Here is a 24,316-nt window from a genome sequence, read left to right as displayed (position 1 = left end):
CAAATTAGTACTAACCCTACTCAATTCACTACAAACCCTAGCTCTCGTCAACATATCGCATAGTATCTACACACTCCTCCTAAATCAGTCCAAATCGTAGTCAATGCCACCCACACCGAGCGAAAACCCAACCTAAATCCCCAAAAAATCCACCTGCCAAAACCCTATCAAAACCCTAGCGCTAACCCCTTTCCCCTAAAATTTTGACCTTCAAATCCATGGAACGGCTGTGGACGATCGGATATGAACGGAAACACGTGAATAAAAGCTGGTGCGGGAGAGGGTCGCGGGTTCTTACCGTAATGCGGCGGCGGTCCGTGCTCCGGGCGACGAACAGGGGCCATCGCCAGAGCAGACGCGCGATGCTGCCTTCCGATCTCCTGCGACCATACGACGGCACGACCTCCAATAGCCTCGCTCCCGACGACACGAGCAGTCACCGGTCACCTCCGCTGCCGATCACCGCCTCCCGACGAGAGGAAAACCAAGCGTCTCCCTGCCTCGACCGCAACTAACAAAGAAACAGAGCAGGGGAGGAGCTTTATGCAAAACAGAGGCAGCCAGGACGTGAAATTTGCAAAATAGCCCCCCAAATCAACTCGCCAGTGCAAAAGAACCCCCGTCTCGCTTGCGTGGCTGGTCAAACAGTCAAACAGTACGCCACGTGGGACAAATACGGCGACTCAGCGTACGCGGTGACCTGCGCTGTTAACAAATGTAATGATAAGCACCGTAATTTGGGTATTCCGTAATCCAGTGACCAAAGTGAACTTTGTGATCAAATACAGTGACCGCGGGTGAATTTATCTCAAGGCGGGGCTGTGGTGGCGGTGGCAGGGTCCTTTTTGCAAAAAACAAATCGTTATCTCAGGAAGAAACAGACTTTAAATTGTACTGCGGGTTAAATACTAAGAAAGGGAGGGGCTTTTTAGCAAAAATGCTAATGACAGACTACCAGACCCCTAATTTGCTTTATTATTAGGTAGAGATTTCTCCCTTCGTCCTCAAATTTCTGCTTCAATCCCCAATCCCCCGGCGCAGTCCAGTCTCCTCCCTCCCCTTGGCGCAGCGCATCAGCCAGCCAGCCAGCCAGCAACGGCGCCGGAGCGATGCGGCCCCACACCCGCAGCGAGTTCGGCTTCTCCGTCGCCGGCAAGCGCAAGCGCTCGCCGGAGTTCCCCTGCGTGTCGCGCTTCCGGCAGCGGCGGCTCATCTCCTTCCGCGGGCACCACAACTTCAACCGCACCGTGGATGTGTAAGCACGCAGTCGTGTCTCCCCCTCCCCCCCCCCTTCAAACCTGCCTCTGCGAATGCATCTCTTGATTCGGGCAACGCACGCGCGCGCGCAGGTTGGTGACCCAGACGGACGTGTTCCTGTGCCTGAGGCACCTGGCCGAGCTGGTGGACGCGGGCTCCTGGGACGAGGCCATCGACTACCTCTCCCGCTTCCTGCCGTCCGACCGCCCACTCGGCGTCCACGGCCCGCGCCCTCCTCCACTACCTCCGCGTGCACAAGGCCATCGACGACGTGCTCGCCGGAGCCCCGGAGGCCCGCTCCGTCACCACCGCCCTCGACCAGTGCATCATCCGCCACCCCACCAAGAGCCACGCCGTCACCAGGCTCCTTGCCGTCTTCTCCTCCCTCCTCTGCTCCAAGAGATACAGGTAAACTCAACAGTTTTCATCCCTCGAACTGATCCACATGCATACCTGCTTTTTTTCTTGAGCATTGGTCGGTCCAATGGGATCTTGATTTTGTTTCGTTGCGTAGGGCTGTCCTGGACATAGAGAGCGTGAGGCAGACAATGTAAGATAAGTGTTGGTAAATTTGCCACCTACTTCCTCCGTTCCTAAATATAAGTCATTAAAGATATTCCACTATGAACCACATACAGAGTAAAATGAATGAACTACACTTTAAAATGCATCTACATACATCTGTATGTGGTCCATAGCGAAATCTCTACAAAGACTTATATTTAGGAACAGAGGAAGTAGAATATAATGATGATGTGTCATGTAATAAATGTGGAGAGAGAGCAAAGTTGTATGTAGATTAAAGCATCTATAGCAGTTTATATTTACAATCGTTGGTATAAATGTCCACGTCAGCAGCCAACAGCACATCATACAAGCTCTTCAATGAGGCGTATGTTAAACAACCAGGCGGGTTCACTAAATGTTGAAAAAATGAACAGACTTACCTCGGAGCTTGTGCCTGGAGCGTTGCTTCAGGTTCATACGATTTCATTCTCTCTATTCTTTTATTATGTGTCATGTCATCAAAACAGTCTAGAGCCTCCTTTGGTTCATAGGATAGAAATATCATAGGAATAGGAAAATCATAAGAAGTGAGATGATATGCATCTCAATTCCTATAGAGAAAGGCATGTCATTTGATACATAGAATAGGAATTTTTCCATTGAGTCTAGGCTAATGTTTTTTATCCTTTGAAATGTGAAGGATTGATCCCTATCCTAATAGGAATAGGAATGCATTCCTATAAACCAAAGGGCCCCATTAGGAATTTTTCCTTCGAAAATCCTATCCTAGGAAATTCCTACAAGATTCCTACAAACCAAAGGAGGCCTAGATGACAACTTTACCAACGATGATCATACGACTGTTGGAGATGCCCTTAACCAACAACCTTTACACAAGCTCCAAGGTGAAATAGAGAGCAATCACATTTATTTTCTTCTGAGTTAAATACACCACGGATGCCTTAACTTGTCCGTTGCGGTCAGTTTAGTGCCTAAACTTGTAAAATACACAAAAACGATGCTATAACTTGGCACACGGTGCATATATGGTGCCTCCGCCCGTATGCCACCGTATGTGATGTCCACGTGGAGTGATAGCTGATGGCTGACCCACATGTCAATGGGTGTGAGCGATGCCTGCGCTGGGTGAAATGTGTACGAGTTTATTTCCAGAAAATTAATATTTAATTAAAGTCACAAATAAGCCCTTGCTCTATGTATGCTAATAACAGGAAAAAAATAAACTGCGTCTTTGAATTGGTTTCGACCCGGGACATTCACGTTAAATAGCTTTTTTTAGACAAATCCACGTTAAATAGCTAGTACACACGCTAGCCACCAAAACTAATAGTACTTTGTATACAGCTGTTAGCTGAAAAGTCTATCTATCGCTCTGCAATTTCTATTATGTTTTTAAGTTACTGTTTGGTTTTTATGATATGAAATATTCTAATATTAAAATATAATAATTATCGACATGCGATTATTGTCTATTTAAATTTTTACTATTTGTAGTTCAAAGATTTAACCATGAACTTTTTCCAAAATTTATGTTGATTTAAACAGTTCAACGTATATTATAAAATATTACAAATCTGTTTTGCATCTTCATTCAGGAACACAAGCACGCAGAATTATTTTGTATCTTTGTTGTATTTTTAGAATACATAATTATTAAAAATCAACAACGTTGTATTCCGAAAATTGTTCAACATGTATTAAAAATCATTGTGTAGAAACAACAAATTCTATAAATGTGTTAACACATGTTAGACGTGTCAGTAGAGATGTAAGAATAATCTTACACTAATTTTTTAATACACATTGAATATTTTATGAAATAGATGTTGTAATTTTTTGAATGCATGACAGACATTTTTGAAAAACACGTCTACAATTTCTTAATGCACTAACACCTTTTTAAGTTCATGGCAGGTAATATGTTGAATAGTTCCTTTGTTTCAAACGTGAGAATTTCTTAATATTTTTTTCAATTTCCCACGAATCAAAACTTTCTTTTTTATTTCTCTTTATTATTTCGCTCGGTTTCTTGATAAATAGAAGCGTATTAGGATATTGCACGGTCAACTATTCTAGGCGTGGTGATTAGCACATGTGTTCGAATCCTGTCGGGTGCTCTTTTTTTTTGTTATTACTACTAGGAAAAAGGCCCGTGCGTTGCAACGGAAAAAAAAGACTTAGCACCATAAGTAAGCATAACTCGAGGCCCCTTAGCAGATTTGCACGAACTATATATGCAATACTCGGACAGTTCCCTACTAACACTGACAGTAAACTATAAGATATGATCAATCCTAGAGGTTAAGGAAATCAGCAGCTATATTTTCCCTGTTTATGTGCTCTGATCGTGGTATTGTCGTTGTTGAAGGCATACATGTGGGCCCCGTTGTCCACAACCGCTACGGGATAAACTATGGCCATGATGCAGACCCTGCTGCCACCGCCGAAGCTCTCCACCGCTGATGGATCAATATGCATGACACATCATTCATGTTCAGTTCTGACACAAAGTGCGCGAAGTGAACAACATGAGAAATGAAATAGCTTCCCAAACTCACCAGAGTTCTCAGAGATATCTTCTTTTCCTTTTGAAGATCAAATTCAAAGAAGCCTCCATAGGCTGGTGTGCATAGTCCTGGTCTTAATAAAGAACTGTGCAAAAGAAAAGAAAATAATTATTTTTACTCTTCAGACATTTTTAGAGATAAATAAAACATTAAGGCAAAAACCATAAGCATTAACCTTCTTCAGATTAGCCACAGTTGCTCTGAAATATATATATAGAACACCTAAGCATGAGAGCGGCGTTTTGGTGGCCGAGCACCCTGCAGGCCGTAATCTCCTGCCGTGCATGTATCGCCGCGATATGTGCTCTCGTTTTTCTCGATTGCTATATACGGTGCCTGATGAGTTGGAATACAGCCGTGCTATGGGCTGGTGTGCCACCGTTGTACGTGGGCCTGGACGGCACGCGGTGTACGCAGGCACTTCATGCGCCTGCTGAGCTCATCTAAAGATTGGCCCATGTAGCTGCAAGCCTGCAACGGTGGCTGGTACAATATTAATCCGCGCTTTAATGGGCCGGTCTGGCGCTCCAGCTGCTTAACCACATGATCGGTTTCTTTTTCTTTCCTTGGTCGTCTCTTGCTGTGCGGAGCGGCGATTCGCCATGGATGGCCTCGAGTTCTTCTTGGAGGAAGAAGAATCTGGGTGAGAGCCACCTGCCATATTGACTCTCTTGCTGTTACTTCTTTGAATTTGGGATTTATTTGTTATTCTGCTGCTTCCTTTTCGGTACTTGTTCTTGATTTCTTCTCCCCTTGTTTCGTTGGATCTGACTTGGTCGATAACTTCTGTGTCCTGCAGATTGGTTCCTAGGCTAGATGCGGGAGATATTTTGGGTGGTGGGATAGATGTTGTGGAGTCTGTGGTTGCTTCTATCCATGAAGCTCACGGCCCCTCGACTGATCTGATATATTCTGAGCCCATGGACAGCAGCAGCGGCGAAGGGCATGCCGGAGATGTGGAAGAGGATCTGAGGATGTTGGCTTATTCTGCAACGGCGGAAGTGAGGTCGTTGGTGACTCAAACGACATGCCCCCTGATTGCGAGAAAGCTGCATCTGTGAGAGAAGATGGAGATGCAGATGGTGTCATCGTCAACAATTCAAAGGGCTCCTGCTGGAGTCGACGGTAACAGACACACGCTTGATTTTGCCCTTATCTTTCATCTGTACCACTGATTCTAGCTTTCTGCACTAGCCTGTAGCAAAAGAACACACACCCGTGGGGGTGTTTTCCCACCGTGGACAAACCAAACAATGTTTCGTTCTTGTAGTTCTGATGCTAGCTTGAAAACCACAAACTTTAATCCTAGGTGTCATCCTTGTAGAAGGTAAATACATGATTCTGCATCAATGTTCAGTACTGAAATTTTAGGGATTACTCTTCCTATCTAGGTTTGGACTGCTAGAAAATACAGTTAACAACATTTTTGGAAAAGAATGCAGTATTAAGATTGGCAAGGCGTGCAGAAGAAAGGGATGCCAACCCGAGCAGAGTCCCTGCGCTTGAGGCTTCAATGAGGACTTACACAGAGAACAAGGCTGATAGTGTTGTCAATCCGGCGGTCGGAACTAGCTTTGACACAGTTGAGGAAGCGTATGAGTTTTACAACCTATACTCCTGGTAGACTGGCTTTGGCGTCAGGTAATCCAAAAGCAGACTGAATGTTCATGGGACAAAGTGTATGCAAGAGTTTGTGTGCGCATGTGCGGTAAGCATAATTCACTGCTTCAGGAATGAATTTTTTTTTTCGTGCGAGCACTTCTTTCCATATTTGTCTTGTTGTGTGTTGATCTGTAAAACTCTGCAGGGTAAGCCATTGCAATCCAACAGCCGATCGACAAGGTCCGGGTGTGCTGCGTTGATGCGGGTGCTTAGATCTGAAGATAAAGGATGGTACATATGTGAACACAAATCAGAGCATAACCATGCACTCTCAGTTAATTGTATGAGAAGCTACACTGGAAGTCTCACCGACACATAGATAGATATACCAGAGACTTGGTGAAACAGCTAAGAGAAAACAATATAAGCTTAAGCAAGGTTTACAGTGTAGTTGGCAGTTTTTTTGGATCGGTGAAGGAGGTGCCATTCACAAAGAGATCTCTGAAAACTCTATGTGGAAAACTTAATAAAGAGCAATCGGAAAATGATGCCACGAAGACAATACAGGTTTTCAACGCAATGCGGGCTGAGGATCCTGAGTTTAAATACAGTGTACAACTTGATCTTGAAGGTAGAGTTAAGATGTTGATGTGGACAACAGGGAGAAGCATTGAGCAGTTTAAGTGCTTTGGCGACGCTGTCACATTTGATACCACGTACAAGACAAATCTGTATGACATGCCGTTCGGTCTTTTTGTTGGTGTCAACAATCACTTCAAAAGCATTTTTTTTGGTGGTGTGCTGATGAGCGATGAGAAAATCGACACTTTCAAATGGATATTTACAGAGTTCTTCCGAATGATAGGTGCTCCTCAGCCGCGCACAATCCTCACGGGTATGAAGATTGTTCTTGATTAAACGTGACCAACATCTTGATCTTCATTGTGTGTTCTGAAAAAGTTTTTCATTCTATAAATGATCACAAAAAAAAACTGTTGGTTTCAGATCAAGCTCGTGCGATGGAAGTTGCCATAGAAGATGTCATGCCGCATACAGTGCATCGATGGTGCAAATGGCATGTCCTGAAGAAAGTAAAAGAGAGCCTTGGATCATTGATGGCCAAGGGCGCTGAGTTCAAACAAGAGTTCAACAAGATGGTGCATCACATCGTTTGTGAGAAGGAACTTGAGGATGGCTAGGCATGTATGCTTGATAAGCATGGGTTGCAAAAAAACACATTTCTCACCCAGATTTATGAGACCAGGATGAAATGGGCTAAACCTTACTTCATGAATGTTTTCTGCGCCAAGATGACTAGCACGCAGCGGAGCAAGAGTGCAAACCATTTGCTCAAAGGGTACGTGCCGCCAGGATCCCCGATGCACCTCTTTGTTAGGCAATATGAGAAGATGCAATTTGATAGAGATTCAGAGGAGAGTTACCAGGAGAAAAGAACCAAGCTGGTAAGAGTACAATGTTTGTATGTTCTCCCACGTGTATTTTTGTATCTTATAATGGATCGTGGCCTGCTGACGAGTTACATCATGTGCCGCACATGCTAATTGTATTTCTTCGAACGCAGGGTGGTGTTGTGCTGGCTCAGAACCTCCCCATCGAGATTCATGCATCGAAAATTTACACACGGGCTATGTTTGAAAATTTTGGCGAGATGCTATATGAGGGTGGGTCATATGTTCTGGTCGAAGTTGTCCCTCGTCGTGAATACATAGCAAGGCATGTAAAAAAAGATTCCCAGGACAAGTGGTGCAAAAATGAATTCCTCGTCCAGGTCAACGAGCTTGCTGATGAATACAAATGTGAATGCGAGATGTTTGGGCATTTTGGCATGGTCTGTAGTCATGCACTAAAGGTGCGTTGGTTTTGTTGATGATATTGTTGTTTCTTTGTGACTGCAAGACGACTTATTATTGAGATCAGAGAAAAATGGTACATTTTGACACTGGCCCTTTTTTTTCACAGGTGATGATCTAGCTTGGTCTGCAAGAGGTTCCGGCAAAACATGTGCTGAAGCGTTGGACAAGGGATGCAAGGGATATACTGCCTCCAGAATTTATCCGTTACCAGAAACACCAAGGTCCTCTCAAGTACTCCTCACGGTGACATAACAATCTGCATCTACTTTGCCTTGAAATTGTTAGACTTGGTGACAGCAATGTCGATGCATATACTCTTACCATGGAGCAGCTAAGAAATGCAAAGGCATTGCTTGAACAGGTAGCCGCTGTACGTGATGGCATGGGATTATCCGACAGAGAAATGGCGGGTGATTCTGCAGGCTCGTCTATAGCGCACAAACAACATTTTGGTCCAGTGAATCAGGTGCAGAGTGTCTCGCAATGTTCAGACAGCTTTGGGGCACCATCCAAGAAGAGACCAGCGGGGCGGCCTACAACAAGCCGCGACAAAGCGCCATATGAACAACCGGCTAAAAGGAGCCGGTTTTGTTCAATCTGCCGTGGTCAAGGGCACAAGAGCACTACATGTCCGTAGCGCGGTGATCTTCCGAAGGCGCAAGGAAGTCGCCTCGCTGCTCCAGGTGCAGTCTGACAGGACACAGGAGGAACACTTGCACCAACACGCCTAGGGCGGATTTCTACGAGTGATGTTGTTATGTTTTTATGGTTGAAGTGTAGCAGTTCATTGAACTGTGCTTATGTCGGATGTTAGGCTGCTAGCAACTCTGCACTATGATTGATAGTGAGAATCTGTATCTGTAGTTTGCTTGTTGTGTTCGATAATTACTTGGAGACTCCGTGATTTCAGTTTCATTCCTCTTGTGTCAGACATTTCCCTGGAACGAACTGAGGGTGAAGATGAAGCCATGACGATTGTGTTTGAGGAGGAAGACGAGTCCATCACTGCTATAAATAGCCGGTGAGACCATGGCAACGGCTGGATTCCTCAACGTTGGACCTCATAAGGCTCCCTGCCGTGGAACATTTTGACAGGGTCGATCCCGTGCCGAGTACAGGTGCCGCAAGAGACGATGCGCGCTGTGACAGTGACATGCATCTGTGCAGCGTTCCTGTGCTTGCTAGTATACATGAGCCCGCACTTTTTACTAATTGGCAAATACGAGCACTGTGTATCGTCCGCTTCTACGAATACATGCAGAATACAGTAGAGTCGTACCTCCTTGGCACCGATCGCAATGGGTGCTGACGGGGCTGATTACGGCCTGCATGGTGCTCGGCCACCAAAAGCCATTTTCGACCTAAGCATGCCATTCCTTTTGTTAACAAATATATAAAATTTTATATAATTACTAACTTCAGAAGACCCTGCATCATTTACTGGCCTGAAACTTCTTGAGGTAAATTTTTTGTTTGAATGACCAAGGCAAGCCTGTTTGTGTAAAGGAAAGTACCTGAAAACTGTCAGCTCCCTTAATCTCAAATAAACCTCCTTTCTTCAGCTCTAGTCCATGATGGTTGATTTCATTTCCTCGAAGGGACTCGACCTCTTGAACTGGCTAGTGAAGCAACTGCTTGCCATGGCTGTCTAACCAAATTGTCCGGGGAATTGCCTAAAATTAATAGCAAAAAATGTTAAAGTTGCTACACTGATTGCTAAATCAATATTTCAATATGAAGCAGTTATAGCCAATGAGAGGCATATTTTTTTACATGGATTCCAGCCCAAGCTTTTGCTACATCGTCTGAAGAACTATCAGTCTCGTTAGTCCAACCCGGTATGATTCTCCTGCCCTTCTACGAGTCGAAATTACCATAATCGATCCTCGACCATAGCTGACGGTCATCTAGAATAAAGGTGTCACTTTTCAGATCATAAACCCCAATCATGTACTTGTCACAGGAATAACCAAAACAGTCATTCATGCCCAACTTCTATGAAGTTTGAGGCAGCGGTTGGCATTATTTTTCCTGTTAGTCTTAACCTTTTCTTTTTTTGTGATTTTGAAATTTTGATTTCCTAAAAAGTTGAAAGCTTGGAATTCTCAAAGTCAAAAGATCTAAAAGCTCAAATTTCAAAAGGTTGAAACTTGAATTCGAGATTCTAAAACTGAAATTTCAAAAGTTTCAAATTCCGAAAGCCGACACAAATTTCTAAAAATCCGCACCACAAATTCCAAAAGTCCCCTAAAAAGAAAACTTTCTAAAATGGTATGTTCTTGTTTTTAGCAGATGTACTCCATCCATTCCAAAATACTTGTAGTGGTTTTAGTACAAAGTAAAAAAAGAGCCTACCAGCGCAGCCACGAGTTAACCATGTCATTTCAGGATATTTCAAAGGGTATGGGGAGTCTGGAAAAGAAGGTGCTCTGTACGTGAGAAATTAACTCTCTAAAATTTCCACTACTAACTGCGATGGAACACTAAACATGGGTTTCTGACAAATAAACAACTTCTCAATCCTAATCCACCAACGAACTCATACCCTTAAACTCACATTTTCCCTTTCTGTGAAAAAGGAAATTGCTTCTGGATCTAAGGCTCCAAGGAGCCCAATTTTCGGAAATTTATAAAGAATTTTGAAAAACTTTGAAGTTCCAAATTGTGAAAACAAACACATGTACGTAGGGATGTACACTACATGTATGTGCAGTTTCATGATGAAAAATCATGTATATCTAGCCGGCACACTATCCACTATGGAAGTTCATGATTTTATTTTTTGTAGCTCACATCGTAACTTATCTCATCATGAAAACTTACAGACATGTAATATACATCCATATATATGTGTATATTTTGTTTCAGATTTTGAAACTTTAAAATATGATGATTTTACCTGTTCAGCACCCACCATGGAAGAGAAAACCCATCCCATCTGTGACAGAGACAAAGGCACCTCAAACAAACAGGAACGGTCACGAAAAATGCACTCGAGACCATCATCATCAGCCTAGATGCATTAGTTCATTGTTCAACCCATACAAGGTCTGCACCACGATCTGCTACATACTACTCCTATCTAGGTTAAAAATCCTGCTACACTGAGACCGAGAGTGCGACGATTCTACATGCAACCAGCACGAAACTGCATTAGCCGAGTCTCCAGCATCATCGAAGAAATTGCTTCTCTAACAAACTGCAAAAGAAACAAACATATTTGACATGTCAGCATTTATATGGATAGATCCGAACTGTATACAAGAGCATTTTATATAGTATACTTCAGAACTGCTGATCAAGTCTAAGGGGGCTGACTGACGTAAAGACAAACAGAGCCCTTGCGAAGAGGAGAGGAATTAAGACAACAAGGAAAACTATCCTGACAGTTTCTACGAGTACATATCTGATGTTGGTCGATTAGTTTGGGCATTTGGCAACACAGAAGTCCCAGACTTCATGAATAAACTGCAGCTCCCCATGTATTTTCATAGCTAGCAGAAGTAACAAAATAAGGTTGCCATGCTCGAAATCTCAAACCAATAGGGAAATGGGAGAAGCAGCAGTGCGTTTTGTGAAAACATCTAACTCCAGTGCTGGAAAAACAGTTATGTTTGGTCATAACTCATAAGCAAGCGGGTTTGTATTTTTTTTATCCGCAAACTGAGCTTGGCCAATTATCAAATCGGTGCTTCGGCAAAAGATAAAGAAATATTGGATTCAAGTATTCGACCTAGGCAAATAATGGTAAGAACAATGTACCTGCGCTCCGATCAAACATTGTATTGCAAGCACACATCTTCACTTCTATTCATCCTCAGAGTCATCGGAAGTTTGGTCGCTTTCATAATCTGGGATTGCTCTAAAAATGTAGACCTACATAATTTACATAACTAATGAGGTTGCACAATATGGCACTTGGCAGTGAGATAAAACAACCTCCTCACGATTAGGCCTTAAAAGAATCCCTTCCACTATCTAAAAAGATATAATAGTGGACAATTAAAGGCCTGTGAAGGAAATAATTCCTAGAGGCACTTTTAGATCTGGCTGGAATGAAGCCACATACAGTAGGGATGCTTAGCAATAACATCATTTCCTGCAAACTGTGTGCAGAATTAATGGGCAGTCCAATTGTTCTTGTCTAAAACCAAAAAGGAATAAGAAAAATAATATTTGATAACAGTGTTGCAATTCCCCTAACAAATTTCTATGAAGTCTTGCTAGCTGGTATAAAATGCGAACTTATTATATTATCACTGCCAACCACTAATGCAAAATCTTGACCTTGTTTCCCTCGAAAAGACTACTTTTCCACATGAAGTTATTTACAAAAAGGGACAACTTCCATGGTTCTAAAATTAAAACTACACAATAATAAATAGCTCAAACTCATGCACACCATCAGCCAAAACACTGTTAACTGATAGGTTTCAGTACTCTTTTATACTCTGAATTCTAGACTCTCGAGCACTGAAATCAGCAGGCATACAACACAAGCAAACGATGGGTTTGCTATAATTTAAGTAATGAAAAATACAAAATTTAGATGCTTCTCAAAAGTGATCAAACACGATCTATTACCACAATTTCACAGCAGACTGAAATCTATAATCTACTGCATCTTAACTTCAAACAAAATAGGTCTGATCCATTCTTGCCAATCGAAAGAGATATTAATCTACAGAATCAAGCATACACAAGACATACCTTTGCTTCATATGTCCCGATGACAAAGTCTAAATCACCAGTGACCAGAAGGGACTCCAACGCCTGTAACTTCCCGCCGCCGGGCAGATGAGTGAAGAGTGGGAGGCCAGGGCCGTAGGAGAGGCCGGGCAAGGTGGGGGTGCAGCGGCGACCTGGGTGTCAGGGATGGCGGATCCAAGAATTCAACTTTGGGTGTTCAAATTTTCTTTTTCGCCCTAATATCGACCTTTTTCCCGTTTCAGCCTATGTTAGCCTTAAAAATTTCGTTTGTTATTTTTCACTAATGGAATCAATCACTGTTAAACACATAATTGTGTCACGTATTAGCGAGGTACAGGAGGTTGAGTATTGAACCTGGATAGCTAGGCTAGGCGCATGAGATATTCTGTTGTAACTACTAGCTAGCTTATCTCCTATCTTTCTTGTTTATCAAGTTGTATCTCAACCAACTCTTGTACGCGTATTCCAGGCTCGCACCCTGTCTATTTAACACAGCACGTCGCCCTAGATGGGTAAGACGTTTCCGCCAACGCACATGGTAATCAGAGCCTTCCTACTTCCCATCTAGCCTCCATCTCCACCTGTGCCGAAACCATGTCTTCCTCCTCCGGTGCCGCCCAGTCCAATCTCAATGGGCAGGTCATCGAGAAGCTTTCCCGCACGAACTACGTGCTGTGGCGCACGCAGATCACACCCCAACTGTGTGGCGCCGGTGTCTTCGGCTACATCGACGGCACATCACCGGAGCCGGCCAAGCTCCGCGCCGCCAAGGACAAGGACGGCAAGGACACCTTCGAGCCCAACCCTCTCCACCCTCTCTGGGTCAGGGAGGACCAGCAGGTGCTCGGCTTCCTCCTCAGCAACCTCTCCAAAGAGGTGCTGGTCACGGTGACCGCGGTCACCACGGCGAACGCGCTCTGGACGACGCTGGCAGGCATGTACTCGTCGCAGTCGCTGAGCCGCGTCAACAACATCCGCACCTCCCTCATCAACGCGCAGAAAGGTACCCAATCCGCCGCCACCTACTTCGCCTACATGCGTGGTCTCGCCGACGAACTGGTTTCGGCGGGCAAGCAGATCCAGGATGATGAGCTGATCTCCTATATCCTCCATGGGCTGGATCTGGAGTACCAGCCCCTGGTCTCGGCCCTTGACGCCCGCGTCTCCCCCGCCTCCCTCGATGAGATCTTCGCCATGCTCGGCAACTTCGACCAACGCATGGCGCAGTTCCATGGTGCGAGCGGCCACTCCTTCAAGTCGTCCGCAAACGCTGCAACCCGCGGACATGGTGGTGGCCGTTCCCGCGGCTCTTCCCGCGGTAGGGGGCGGTCTGGTGGCAGCAGCAACAACGGCGGGCGCTCCAACAACAAGGCTCGCCGTGATGACGGCGGTGGCTCTGGTCGATCTCGTCTGGACTCGCCTCGCTGCCAGATATGTGGTAAGCCGGGCCACACCGCAAAAGACTGCTGGTACTGCTATGATGAGGACGAGGATGACTCGCAAGATGATGACAAGATTGTAGGAGATATGCCCTAGAGGCAATAATAAATGCTATTACTTATCTCCATGTTCATAATTATGTTTATGTTCCATGCTATAACTGCTATGGTTCTCGAGTCTGCAATAACCACGAGGCTCGGAGGAAGACTCATATGCACGTGTGGAATAATAAACGGTAAAATGTATTCCTAGTCTGGCCTCTAAGACTAGCTCAAGTATTGCATGATGGTTCTGTTTTCCTGATCATGGGCATGTCTATGCCAGCAATCTTGAGGGCACAATGGTAAGAGAACATTTGTGTTGAATCGACCCGGATTGATGTTATGCTAAGAGATTCATTCGTCACAAGTTAATGGTACATAACACAGAGATGGTTAACGTTTGCATGATTCCTTAGACCATGAGAGTATCGAGTTTCTTCATGCTTGCTTCATGAACTTTGGGGTTTGTTAAACATCATCCGTAAATGGGTGGCTATTACGGCGGCTTACGGGTTCATGGAAAAGTGTGTCAAGTAACTTGATAGCTCAAGATTGGGATTTGCTCCTCCGACGATGGAGAGATATTCTCGGGCCCTCTCGGTATTACGGTATCCATCATCGTCTGGCCAGACACAGTGTGATTTGATCACTGGGATGCCGGAACACGGAAACGAGAAAAGAGAACAAAACCGGTAACGAGGTAACTTGCATGGTGGCCAAATTGTTCGCCCATGGGGATGCAATAAATCTCACCTCGGGTGTTTGTGACATATCGCGAAGCAACATGAATAGCTCATTGCAACTGGACGTTCACTCGAATATTTATTCGTGTGGGTATAGGGGTCAATATGGGTGTCCACGACTCCGATGTTGATCATTGATCGGAAGAGGTTCCGGGTCATGTCTATACTTCACCGAACCAATAGGGTCACACGCTTAAGGGTCATCTATTTGCTGAATACTAGACAGGGAGTCTGAGAGAAAATCATCGAAAAAGTTTCGGACAGCGGAAAAGTTCCGCAGAGAGAGGTCACCGGATGAGTTTCGGTGTATGCCATTAAGTCAAAATGGTTTCGGCACATGCCTGATAATTCTTGGAGGGTGCCAGAATCATTGTTGAAACTTTTTGGAATTTTCAGAAATAAAAACCGGAAATGTTCCGGAGCTGCAGGAGCCGGTTCAGATGCTTTTTGCAGATGAAAATCACTAAACTGGAATTGTTTCAGAACGCGTTGAAAATTATTATGGTGGGTACTGGAAATGTTCTAAGCCCACATAAATATTTTCAGTTCGAACGGACGCTGAAAAATGTCGTCGTGAATAGTGAAAGTGCTTTTTGGGATATTTTATGGAAAGCCACCTTTTGGGGCTTTGCCCAAAAGATATAGGGATGACATGGATGGATTGGGAGGCCCTCATGGGGGCCCCCCAAGGGGTGTGGCCGACCACACTTGGGGCTCCACCTTGGAGCCCCTCTTGTTCCTTGGTTTCACTCTTATGCCCTTGAGGAAGGACTTCATTCATGTGCATTTTGGGTTTTTGTGTTAAACTACCCTACCCCTTGGGATTTCCTATAAATAGAGGTGGAGGGGCAGCCCTCCACACTCACTCTTTCTCACATACAAGTGCCATGCATGATCTGGCTTCTCTCTCCCTCCCAGCGAAATAGTTTCGTAGAGCCGAAAGGCTGTCTGGGTTCCGGCAGGAACTAGTTCTGGACGGCGAAGCCCTGCCGGATAGATGACACCGTATGTGCGCAACTCTGTAAAGAGATTGTAGTTTCGGTCTTAGTTCATGAGTGCCTCCCGAAGGGCTGTCCGTGTGACCGTCCGAGTTTCGAAGGTCCTCCCGAAGGGCTGTCCGAGTGACCGTTCCAGTTTCGAAGGTCCTCCCGGAGGGCTGTCCGCGACACCATCCGGGGGCTGTTCGACCGCCTCCCAGAGGGCTGTCTGAGGAGCAGATGAGGGTATACATCCTCGCGGTTGGGAGGTTGTAAATCCTAGCTGCGGGGATCTGCACCGCCGATCGTCATCGACTCTACTTCCCGCTGCGCTACGAGTCGGTAACGAAAAAGATCAAACCATGTATGTAGTCTCCATAGTGGTCCTGGGCTGGTGCGTAGGTCAGAAATTTTTTGTTTTCTATCACGTTCCCCTACAAAGATCGTCGCGGCGGCCGACGGCTCCTATGGCATCGACACCAACTGGTATGTCGATAGCGGCACAACCAACCACATCACCAACGAACTTGAGAAGGTGACCATGAAGGAAAGGTAACCGCGGAAAGGATCAAATCCACACGACCAGTGGAGAAGGTATGCGGATAAATCACATTGGTCATTCAATATTTAGTACCCCTAGTCGCAATATTCATCTTAAGAAAATCTTGCATGTTCCTAGTGCTGCCAAAAGTCTTCTTTCTGTCCACCGAATTGCCTTAGATAATCATGTGTTCCTCGAGTTTCACCCCTTTTCTTTTTGATTAAGGATCAGGCAACGAAGAAAATCCTCTATCGAGGTAGATGTGTTCGAGGGCTTTATCCGTTGATCCCGGTGCGTAGAAGATTCAATAAACAAGTCTATGGGGTTACCAAGCTTTCATCCACACGGTGGCATGACAGATTAGGACATGCTTCTTTCTCTCTAGTTGAAAAATTGCTTAGGAAAAATAAGCTCCCGTTTGTGGTTGAGCGACATAATGAAACTATTTGTGATTCATGCCAAAGAGCGAAAAGTCATCAATTGCCATACCCCATATCTACTAGTGTTTCTACCAAACCGTTGCAACTTATATTTTCTGATGTATGGGGCCCGGCCCCCACCTCTGTTGGTAGACACTCTTATTATGTCAGTTTCATTGATGACTATAGTAAATTCTCGTGGATTTATCTTCTTAAGCATAGATCCGAAGTGTTTCAAGTTTTTCAAAACTTCCAAGCTCTTGTTGAACGCAAGTTCGACAGCAAAATCATTGCTGTCCAATCAGACTGGGGGGGGGGGGGGTACGAGAAGTTTAACTCCTTCTTCCAAACCCTTGGTATCTCACATCACGTGCCATGCCCTCATGCGCACCAGCAGAACGGCTCAGCAGAACGGAAACATCGTCACATAGTTGAAGTTGGCCTTGCTCTTCTTGCAGGAGCATCCATGCCTCTCAAATTCTGGGATGAGGCCTTTCTCACAGCCGTCCAACTCATAAACATCCTTCCTAGTCGTGTCATCTATAATGAAACACCACTAGAAAGACTTCTTCATGAAAAACCAAATTATCAATCTCTCCGTGTCTTTGGGTGCGCATGCTGGCCTAATCTTCGTCCCTACAACAAACGTAAACTCATGTTTCGTTCCACCAAATGTGTGTTCCTTGGCTATAGCCCCCAACACAAAGGTGTCAAGTGTCTCGAGGTCTCCACGGGTCGAGTCTACGTCTCTAGGGATGTTGTATTCGATGAAACACAGTTACCTTTGCTGACCTTCATCCTAACGCCGGTGCGCTTCTTCGCAAAGAAATCCTTCTTTTGCCCTCACATCTCACCGGTCGTGATCAAGGGGGGAATGATACTGATGATCACTTGTTGACTAATCCTGCTGACACGTTGCATGAGCCGTGTGTTGATGAAACAGGAGCAAATGGCGACAAAAATGCAGAAGAAACAGCAAATTTCGGCCCTTATTTCATGTGTTCAGAAACAGGAGACAAAATCCCCTCGGGATCAGCGCAGCGTCAGGAGATCCGATCCTCCTCAGGATCTGTTGCAGCAGACGCGGGCCCGGGCACGGGATCCAGCGCAGCTGGCGCGGCTGCGGCTGCAGGCGCACGTGCCGCAGCGCCCGTCTCCACAGGCGACACGCGGTCGCCTCTCGATGGTCGCGACGCGGACCCAGCGGCGCGCCAATCTCCAGCTGCCAACTGGCGGTGCATGGATGGCTTGGACGACGCGCGCTACTGCAGCCAGCCGGTGTGCTACAAGCGGCGGGCTCTAGTTCGCTCCATCAACGCGGGCCCTAGCATGGGCCCTGGCGCGGCTCCCGGCGCTGATTCGCCATCATTGCGCAATGATGGGCCGGTCCAGAGACTGGGATCCTCTGCGGTCTCTCCAGGCGACGCAGTTCAGCCACATGCCGCAGAAGATCCCACTGAGACAGCCCACGCCGCTGCACCCAGGGGATCCTCCTCGGGATCGGCCCCGACTGGAACTCCTGTATAGGAGGCTGGATCTTCTGTGGCCATGGACGAGGCTGCGTCATCACCAAGGCGCACACGACTAAAAAAGGGGTAACGAAACCTGTGAACTACAAACATATAGTTAAATACGGCATGATTTGTTCTACAGGAGAACCAGGTGAACCAAACACACTTGAAGAAGCACTTGGCAATGAGCAATGGAAGAAAGCTATGAATGAAGAGTACATGGCGTTGAAGAAAAATAAAACATGGCATTTGGTTCCTCCACAGCAAGGTAAAAACTTGATTGACTGCAAGTGGGTATTCAGGATTAAAAGAAAATCCGATGGAACCATTGACCTTTATAAAGCTAGACTTGTTGCAAAGGGGTTTAAACAAAGATATGGTATAGAATATGAGGACACGTTTAGTCCAGTTGTAAAAGCTGCTACTATTCGTCTTGTCCTGTCTGTTGCTGTTTCTAGGGGCTGGAGTCTTAGACAGCTAGATGTACAGAACGCGTTCCTCCATGGTGTTCTGGAAGAGGAAGTGTACATGAAGCAACCTCCTGGGTTTGTAAGTAAAAGTGCTCCATCTTATGTGTGCAAACTTGATAAAGCACTATATGGGTTAAAGCAAGCTCTAAGGGCATGGTATTCACGTCTCTGTCACAAGATGCAGACACTTGGTTTTGTCCCTTCCAAGTCTGACACTTCATTGTTTATTTACAACAAGTCCAACACATGCATATTTGTCCTCATCTATGTTGATGATATTATTGTGACAAGCTCGTCTGATGAAGCAATCACAGGGCTCTTAAAGGACTTGAGTGCAGACTTTGCTTTGAAGGATCTTGGAGACTTGCACTTCTTTCTTGGGATTGAGGTAAAGAGAAACAATGATGGACTCCATCTCTCTCAAGAAAAGTATGCAACTGATCTGGTAAAAAAGGCTGGTTTGAAAGATTGTAAGCCATCTCCTACTCCACTATCCAGTTCAGAAAAACTATCTCTCACAGAAGGGATACTCTAGAATCAAGAGGATAGCACAAGATACAGAAGTTTGGTGGGATCATTACAATATCTCACTCTTACTAGACCTGACATTTCCTTTGCAGTTAACAAAGTTTGTCAGTTTCTTCATGCACCCACTACTGTTCATTTAACTGCTGCAAAACGCATAGTTAGATATGTCAAACATACTTTGAGCATTGGTCTAAATTTCAGCAAGTCACCCTCTACACTTGTCAGTGCATTCTCTGATTCAGATTGGGCAGGATGCTTGGATGACAGGAGGTCAACTGGTGGGTTTGCTGTATTCTTTGGACCTAACTTGATATCATGGTGTGCACGAAAACAAGCCACTGTCTCCAGATCAAGCACAGAGGCAGAGTACAAAGCATTAGCAAATGCTACATCAGAGATTATATGGGTTGAGTCTATGTTGAAAGAACTTGGTGTGAAAAACACACGAGCTCCATGTTTATGGTGTGACAACCTTGGTGCTACCTATCTCTCTGCCAATCCAGTCTTTCATGCTAGAACAAAACATATAGAAATTGATTTTCACTTTTTCAGGAGGGTTGCTCAGAAGCAACTTGACATTCGTTTTGTGCACTCTAGAGATCAAGTTGCAGATGGATTCACAAAGGCATTGTCTATACGAAGTTTTGAAGAATTCAAACGTAATCTCAACTTGACCAAGCTGTGATTAAGGGAGGGTGTTAAACACATAATTGTGTCACGTATTAGCGAGGTACAGGAGGTTGAGTATTGAACCTGGATAGCTAGGCTAGGTGCATGAGATATTCTGTTGTAACACCTAGCTAGCTTATCTCCTATCTTTCTTGTTTATCAAGTTGTATCTCAACCAACTCTTGTACGCGTATTCCAGGCTCGCACCCTGTGTATTTAACACAGCACGTCGCCCTAGATGGGTAAGACGTTTCCGCCAACGCACAATCACATCACGATAGTGCTATGTACAAAGCTACATCTCTCTAAATCAAAACAGAAGCTACACATGTACAGGTCAATGAATGCAATTTCAGATTGGAACTTTGGAGGGGATTGGTGTACTCTTGGCTTGATGAGTTCTCCGTCAGCGTAGCCGCACAAAGCTGAGTTGGCCACGGGTGCATGCAGTACTGGTCTGCTGCCTAGTTTATCTGGACTGAAGCTGAGTTGAGTAATCTCACGCTGCGTACTCTCTACACTCAAGCATGTACGCAGTATTTTTTGTCATATACCTATATAAATGGATTTTTTGCAGAATTTTTTGGGTGTACAGATGTACACCCATGACCAGTGCTGCATCCGACAGAGAAGCAACAGTGTGAGGCGTCAATGGAGGAAGCGAAGCAGGGAGAGGAGAGGGGTAAGGGAGAAGAGAGGCACCTGTTTGGAGGGCGGCACACAGTTGACGCGCCGCCGGCGTGTCCTTGGCCGGCGGCGCTCGGGCATCGGGCGGCCAGACGTGGAGCAGGTCTCTGGCGAGATGGGGATGGCGTGGAGGGAGTCTGGACGCCGGCGGCGCTCGTGCATCGGGCGGCCACGGTCGGCCACCTTGGCCGGCGGCGCTCGGAAATCTTGCGGCCATAGCCGTCTCTCTGCGCGCCCGACGACGAGGCGAGGTTGGGGTGGCCGGGAATGGGTAGATCGGAGGCGGGGCAACTTGATCCGGTAGTTGTGGTCGAAGAACCGGTGGCGGACGACGTTCTCCGGCGACGGCGGCGCGGATCCGAGGCCATGGCATGCTCCTGTTCGTCCTGGGGACAAAGAAATCGGGGGATGAGCGAGGTGAAAGGAGACAGGGGAATAGAGGGGGGAGCAGGGCACAGCGGCACTCATCTCCGGCGAGGATCCGGTCGCCGGCGGGTCGCGAGGTCGAGGCGGCGGCGCGCTCGGGAGCTCGGCCTCGGGCGCGTGGCTGCGGGTGCGGCGTACGGGCGGCGCTCGACTGGCTTGGGCCCAGATGTTTTCTAACTTGGACTGCGGGTACAATTTCCAAAAAGTAGGAGGACTCTTTTGCAAAACGGCCGCGACGGGTGTGCGGGCAGAAAGCAGTAAATGCTTTATTATTAGGTAAAGATAAAGATTTTATCCCATGTGCTGACGTGCGAGACCTAGATTTGACAGGTGGGATCAATGTAGTTTGACGTATTTAATAAAATGTCAGGAGCTTTTGCGAAAATTATATAAAGTACAAGGAGTATTCTATAAAACAACCATCACCCTCCTCTCACTCCCATTGACGTGTGGGCCGATGCCACGTTGGCACGCCATGTGGGTAGTGTATATGCCCGGATATGGATGGAGGCACCGTATTTGAACTGGGACAAGTTACGGCACCGGTTTTGTGTATTTTACAAATTTAGACACCAAAGTAACCGCACCGAACAAGTTGAGGCACCCGTAATGTATTTGACTCTTCTCATCATCTATCTTAGATACAACCTACCGAAGTAGTTGTATGATAGCTTGTTGATTGATGATATGGACATTTTACTAACAAGACTAATATACAACCTGTTAGAGATGCCCTAGGACTCCAGAGTTGAAAGACCATATGCGACCCGCCTATTGGAGATGCCTTAGGACTCCAGAGTTGAAAGACCATATGCGACCCGCCCGCGGCCCAATGAAACCCCAGAACGTGCTTCCCATTGGCTTCGATTTCGCTTGGTACGCCTACCGATTTGATGCAATCATGTGGCTCTAAAAGGTGGCTCTGTTTGATCGCCTCTGATATACATGCTGCAATTAATCTTTGCTACTTTCAGTCCGAGGCGCCACGTGAAGAAACGAGGCGGACAGGTCTCAGCGTCTGTGCTTGGCAGGCTTTATCGTGAGAAGAAGATGTATGTACACTACACACAGTACACAGACTATCTTGTCACGAGATTGAGATGATCTTCAATTCTCTCTTCTTGCTGGCTCTTGATGGTACTCTGACTAATGGGATATATTGCTGCATGTTCCTTTCTTACTGATAAAGGCTTTCGTCCCGCTTTATAAATAAAGCAAACTATCACAGCCACAAGGTTCAACAAGATGCGAACACATACACACTCACATAAGTTACACGACATAAAGTACACAAGGGTTCTGCTGAGGGCACAACTCAACGAGCCCAGAAAAACAGAAAACAGGCGGATGTGCCGCAGCAAGGAAGCTAATCCGGCTCAGGTGGTGGAGGAGGAAGCGAGCCGCCAAACGAAGATCCATCGCGCGAAGGTCCGCAATGATGATGTTGATGGCTTCTCGGTCCTGAGGGCGGCTAAGCGGCGCCAAAGCTGCAGGTAACCACACATTTAAAAAACTGCGTCAGAAGCACGTCGAGGAGGAATACACTGGATCACAAGTTTATTCTGAACCGTCCACAACGTCCAGGCAAGGACGCCAATAACGAGCCACCTAATGAGTCGGCAAGATGAGTGAAGCGGAACTGACTCAATCTGCCTCTAACAAAGGTAACTTCACACTCTCTCCGTCCACCAAAAATTTACCTCCTTAGGTTTGTAGGGATCCTGTAGGAATTTCATAGGATATAATTTTCAAAGGAAAAAAATCCGATGGAGCCCTTTGGTTTGTAGGGATGGATTCATATTCCTATGTAGGATAGGATCCAATCCTTCACATTTCAAAGGAAAAAAACACTAGCCTAGATTCAATGGAAAAATTCGTATCCTATACATCAAAGGGCATCTCTTTCTCTGTAGGAATTGAGATGCATGTCATCTCACTTCCTATGAAATTCATATTCCTATAATATTCCTATCCTATGAACCAAAGGAGGCCTAAGCTAAGTTATAGTCTCACTTGAAGAAAGCCTTCAGTTTTGTCCACCAAAACACTTCAGTTTGTTGTCATTGCCTCCACTTTCTATCTGGAGTATTTTCTGGCGGTAATAATTTCTTGAATCCTTGCTGCATTGTTGGTCACATCTACACAACCATGCCACTGTAGCTTACATATCCACACAATTAGAGTGCAATAACTCATGCAACCACAATGCTTGCTTGCATCTCTCATTAACATTATTACTACAGTGCCCCGATTTATCTCTGTTGCAAACTTGCAATAGGTTCTTTGCTCTTACCACATTGATTTTGTGGCGTGCTATGGACCTGTAATACATCATGATGCTACATTCTCCAGCAGCATAATTGGTTTGGCTACCTACATGCTACTGTTTCTAATTGCTGAACTCATGGCAGGTGGTCCGGTTACTCCAGTCTCATGGACTAATCTTGCTACCTTCAAAGTGGTTACTAATCGTAGTAAGTTTACTGAACATCCAAACCAGTACCATTAGTCCGTGCAATTAATCCATAATATTGTTCCTTGTTAAAGGCCACAAAATGTACAAGTCAAATGGATATATGCCATTGTGACATTTAATCTGTGTGCCCTGTAATTTCTTTATATGCCCTTATGATGTTTACTTTATTGTCCAGTAATACTGTAAATGTGCATTTGTTCATTTTTTGTCAATAATCGTATCTTTTTTCCAATGCCAGCATTATTCCGCAAGGCAAAAGAATGGATGGTATATTTTACAGGTTAAACTAGACTCTGCTCTGCATGTTTTCATTTGCTTATATACCTGCTCTTATGCATGAACCATTATGCTGAACTTATTGTTTCACTAGCTTGGTTATGCGATAGCAACTGATGGAACTTACGCGATCTTCAGAGGAATGTTTGAAAGCTTGGCCAGACGTGAGTCAAGATGATCCACCTCAACTTTTCTGCAAGGCTGGTAACTCTTTCACCCACCAGGCATGTATTTCTTTAATGACCTCTTGTTTAGTCAATGGTCATTATCTCTCTTTTTCCCATATAAATACTGGTGACCCTTTTGGGACACTCCATTTGCCTCAGTTATCACATTTCATTTTCACAACACTATAAGGTAATTATCTTCAAAAGAGAATTAGCTATTACTGGCCTTAATTTGGTACCACGTATGTTTTTTCTACAGTCAGTTTATTTCTCTTATCACACCGGCTTTGTTGATTTTACTTTTGAAGTGCTGCACTAGATTACTCTTGTGCACATTGCTCTTACTACGCCGACTTGCTTTTGAAGTGATACACATCCATTGTTTAAATTCGCCAGCATCATTATGG

The 24,316-nt window shown here is 45.4% G+C and overlaps 2 protein-coding genes and 1 long non-coding RNA gene across 7 annotated transcripts; 2 read left to right on the top strand and 1 right to left on the bottom strand.

The window, feature by feature from the left end:
* Positions 1 to 1,011: 1,011 nt before the first annotated feature.
* LOC141041771 (uncharacterized) lies at positions 1,012 to 4,338 on the top strand. 2 transcript variants are annotated; one of them, XM_073508982.1, is made up of 4 exons: positions 1,012 to 1,255; positions 1,350 to 1,665; positions 1,772 to 1,807; positions 4,154 to 4,338. In XM_073508982.1, the coding sequence occupies exons 1-4, from the start codon at positions 1,110 to 1,112 to the stop codon at positions 4,193 to 4,195; spliced, it is 540 nt and encodes a 179-aa protein (XP_073365083.1). In that variant the 5' UTR covers positions 1,012 to 1,109; the 3' UTR covers positions 4,196 to 4,338. The 2 variants fall into 2 exon arrangements, with proteins under 2 accessions (XP_073365083.1, XP_073365084.1); XM_073508983.1 differs by lacking the exon at positions 1,772 to 1,807.
* Positions 3,976 to 21,227, bottom strand: LOC109770729 (uncharacterized). The gene is made up of 8 exons (XR_012203288.1): positions 20,580 to 21,227; positions 12,539 to 12,690; positions 11,591 to 11,704; positions 10,728 to 11,027; positions 9,343 to 9,501; positions 9,108 to 9,189; positions 4,344 to 4,437; positions 3,976 to 4,244 (listed from the first exon to the last, which is right to left on the bottom strand). It is a non-coding gene; the product is annotated as an uncharacterized lncRNA (long non-coding RNA).
* On the top strand, positions 4,430 to 8,743 carry LOC109770730 (protein FAR1-RELATED SEQUENCE 5). 4 transcript variants are annotated; one of them, XM_073508979.1, is made up of 8 exons: positions 4,430 to 4,995; positions 5,152 to 5,679; positions 5,788 to 6,060; positions 6,160 to 6,849; positions 6,960 to 7,417; positions 7,537 to 7,824; positions 7,935 to 8,049; positions 8,190 to 8,743. In XM_073508979.1, the coding sequence occupies exons 5-7, from the start codon at positions 7,160 to 7,162 to the stop codon at positions 7,944 to 7,946; spliced, it is 558 nt and encodes a 185-aa protein (XP_073365080.1). In that variant the 5' UTR covers positions 4,430 to 4,995; positions 5,152 to 5,679; positions 5,788 to 6,060; positions 6,160 to 6,849; positions 6,960 to 7,159; the 3' UTR covers positions 7,947 to 8,049; positions 8,190 to 8,743. The 4 variants fall into 4 exon arrangements, with proteins under 4 accessions (XP_073365080.1, XP_073365082.1, XP_073365081.1 ...); XM_073508981.1 differs by having other exon boundaries at positions 7,935 to 8,071; XM_073508980.1 differs by having other exon boundaries at positions 4,761 to 4,995; positions 5,152 to 5,477; positions 5,795 to 6,060.
* Positions 21,228 to 24,316: the final 3,089 nt, after the last annotated feature.

The sequence above is a fragment of the Aegilops tauschii genome, chromosome 2 (assembly GCF_002575655.3).
Source record: "Aegilops tauschii subsp. strangulata cultivar AL8/78 chromosome 2, Aet v6.0, whole genome shotgun sequence".
In the NCBI taxonomy this organism is placed as follows: Eukaryota; Viridiplantae; Streptophyta; class Magnoliopsida; order Poales; family Poaceae; genus Aegilops; species Aegilops tauschii.
Note: the sequence above shows the minus strand (reverse complement) of the source record. Positions and strands in the feature narration are given on the sequence as shown.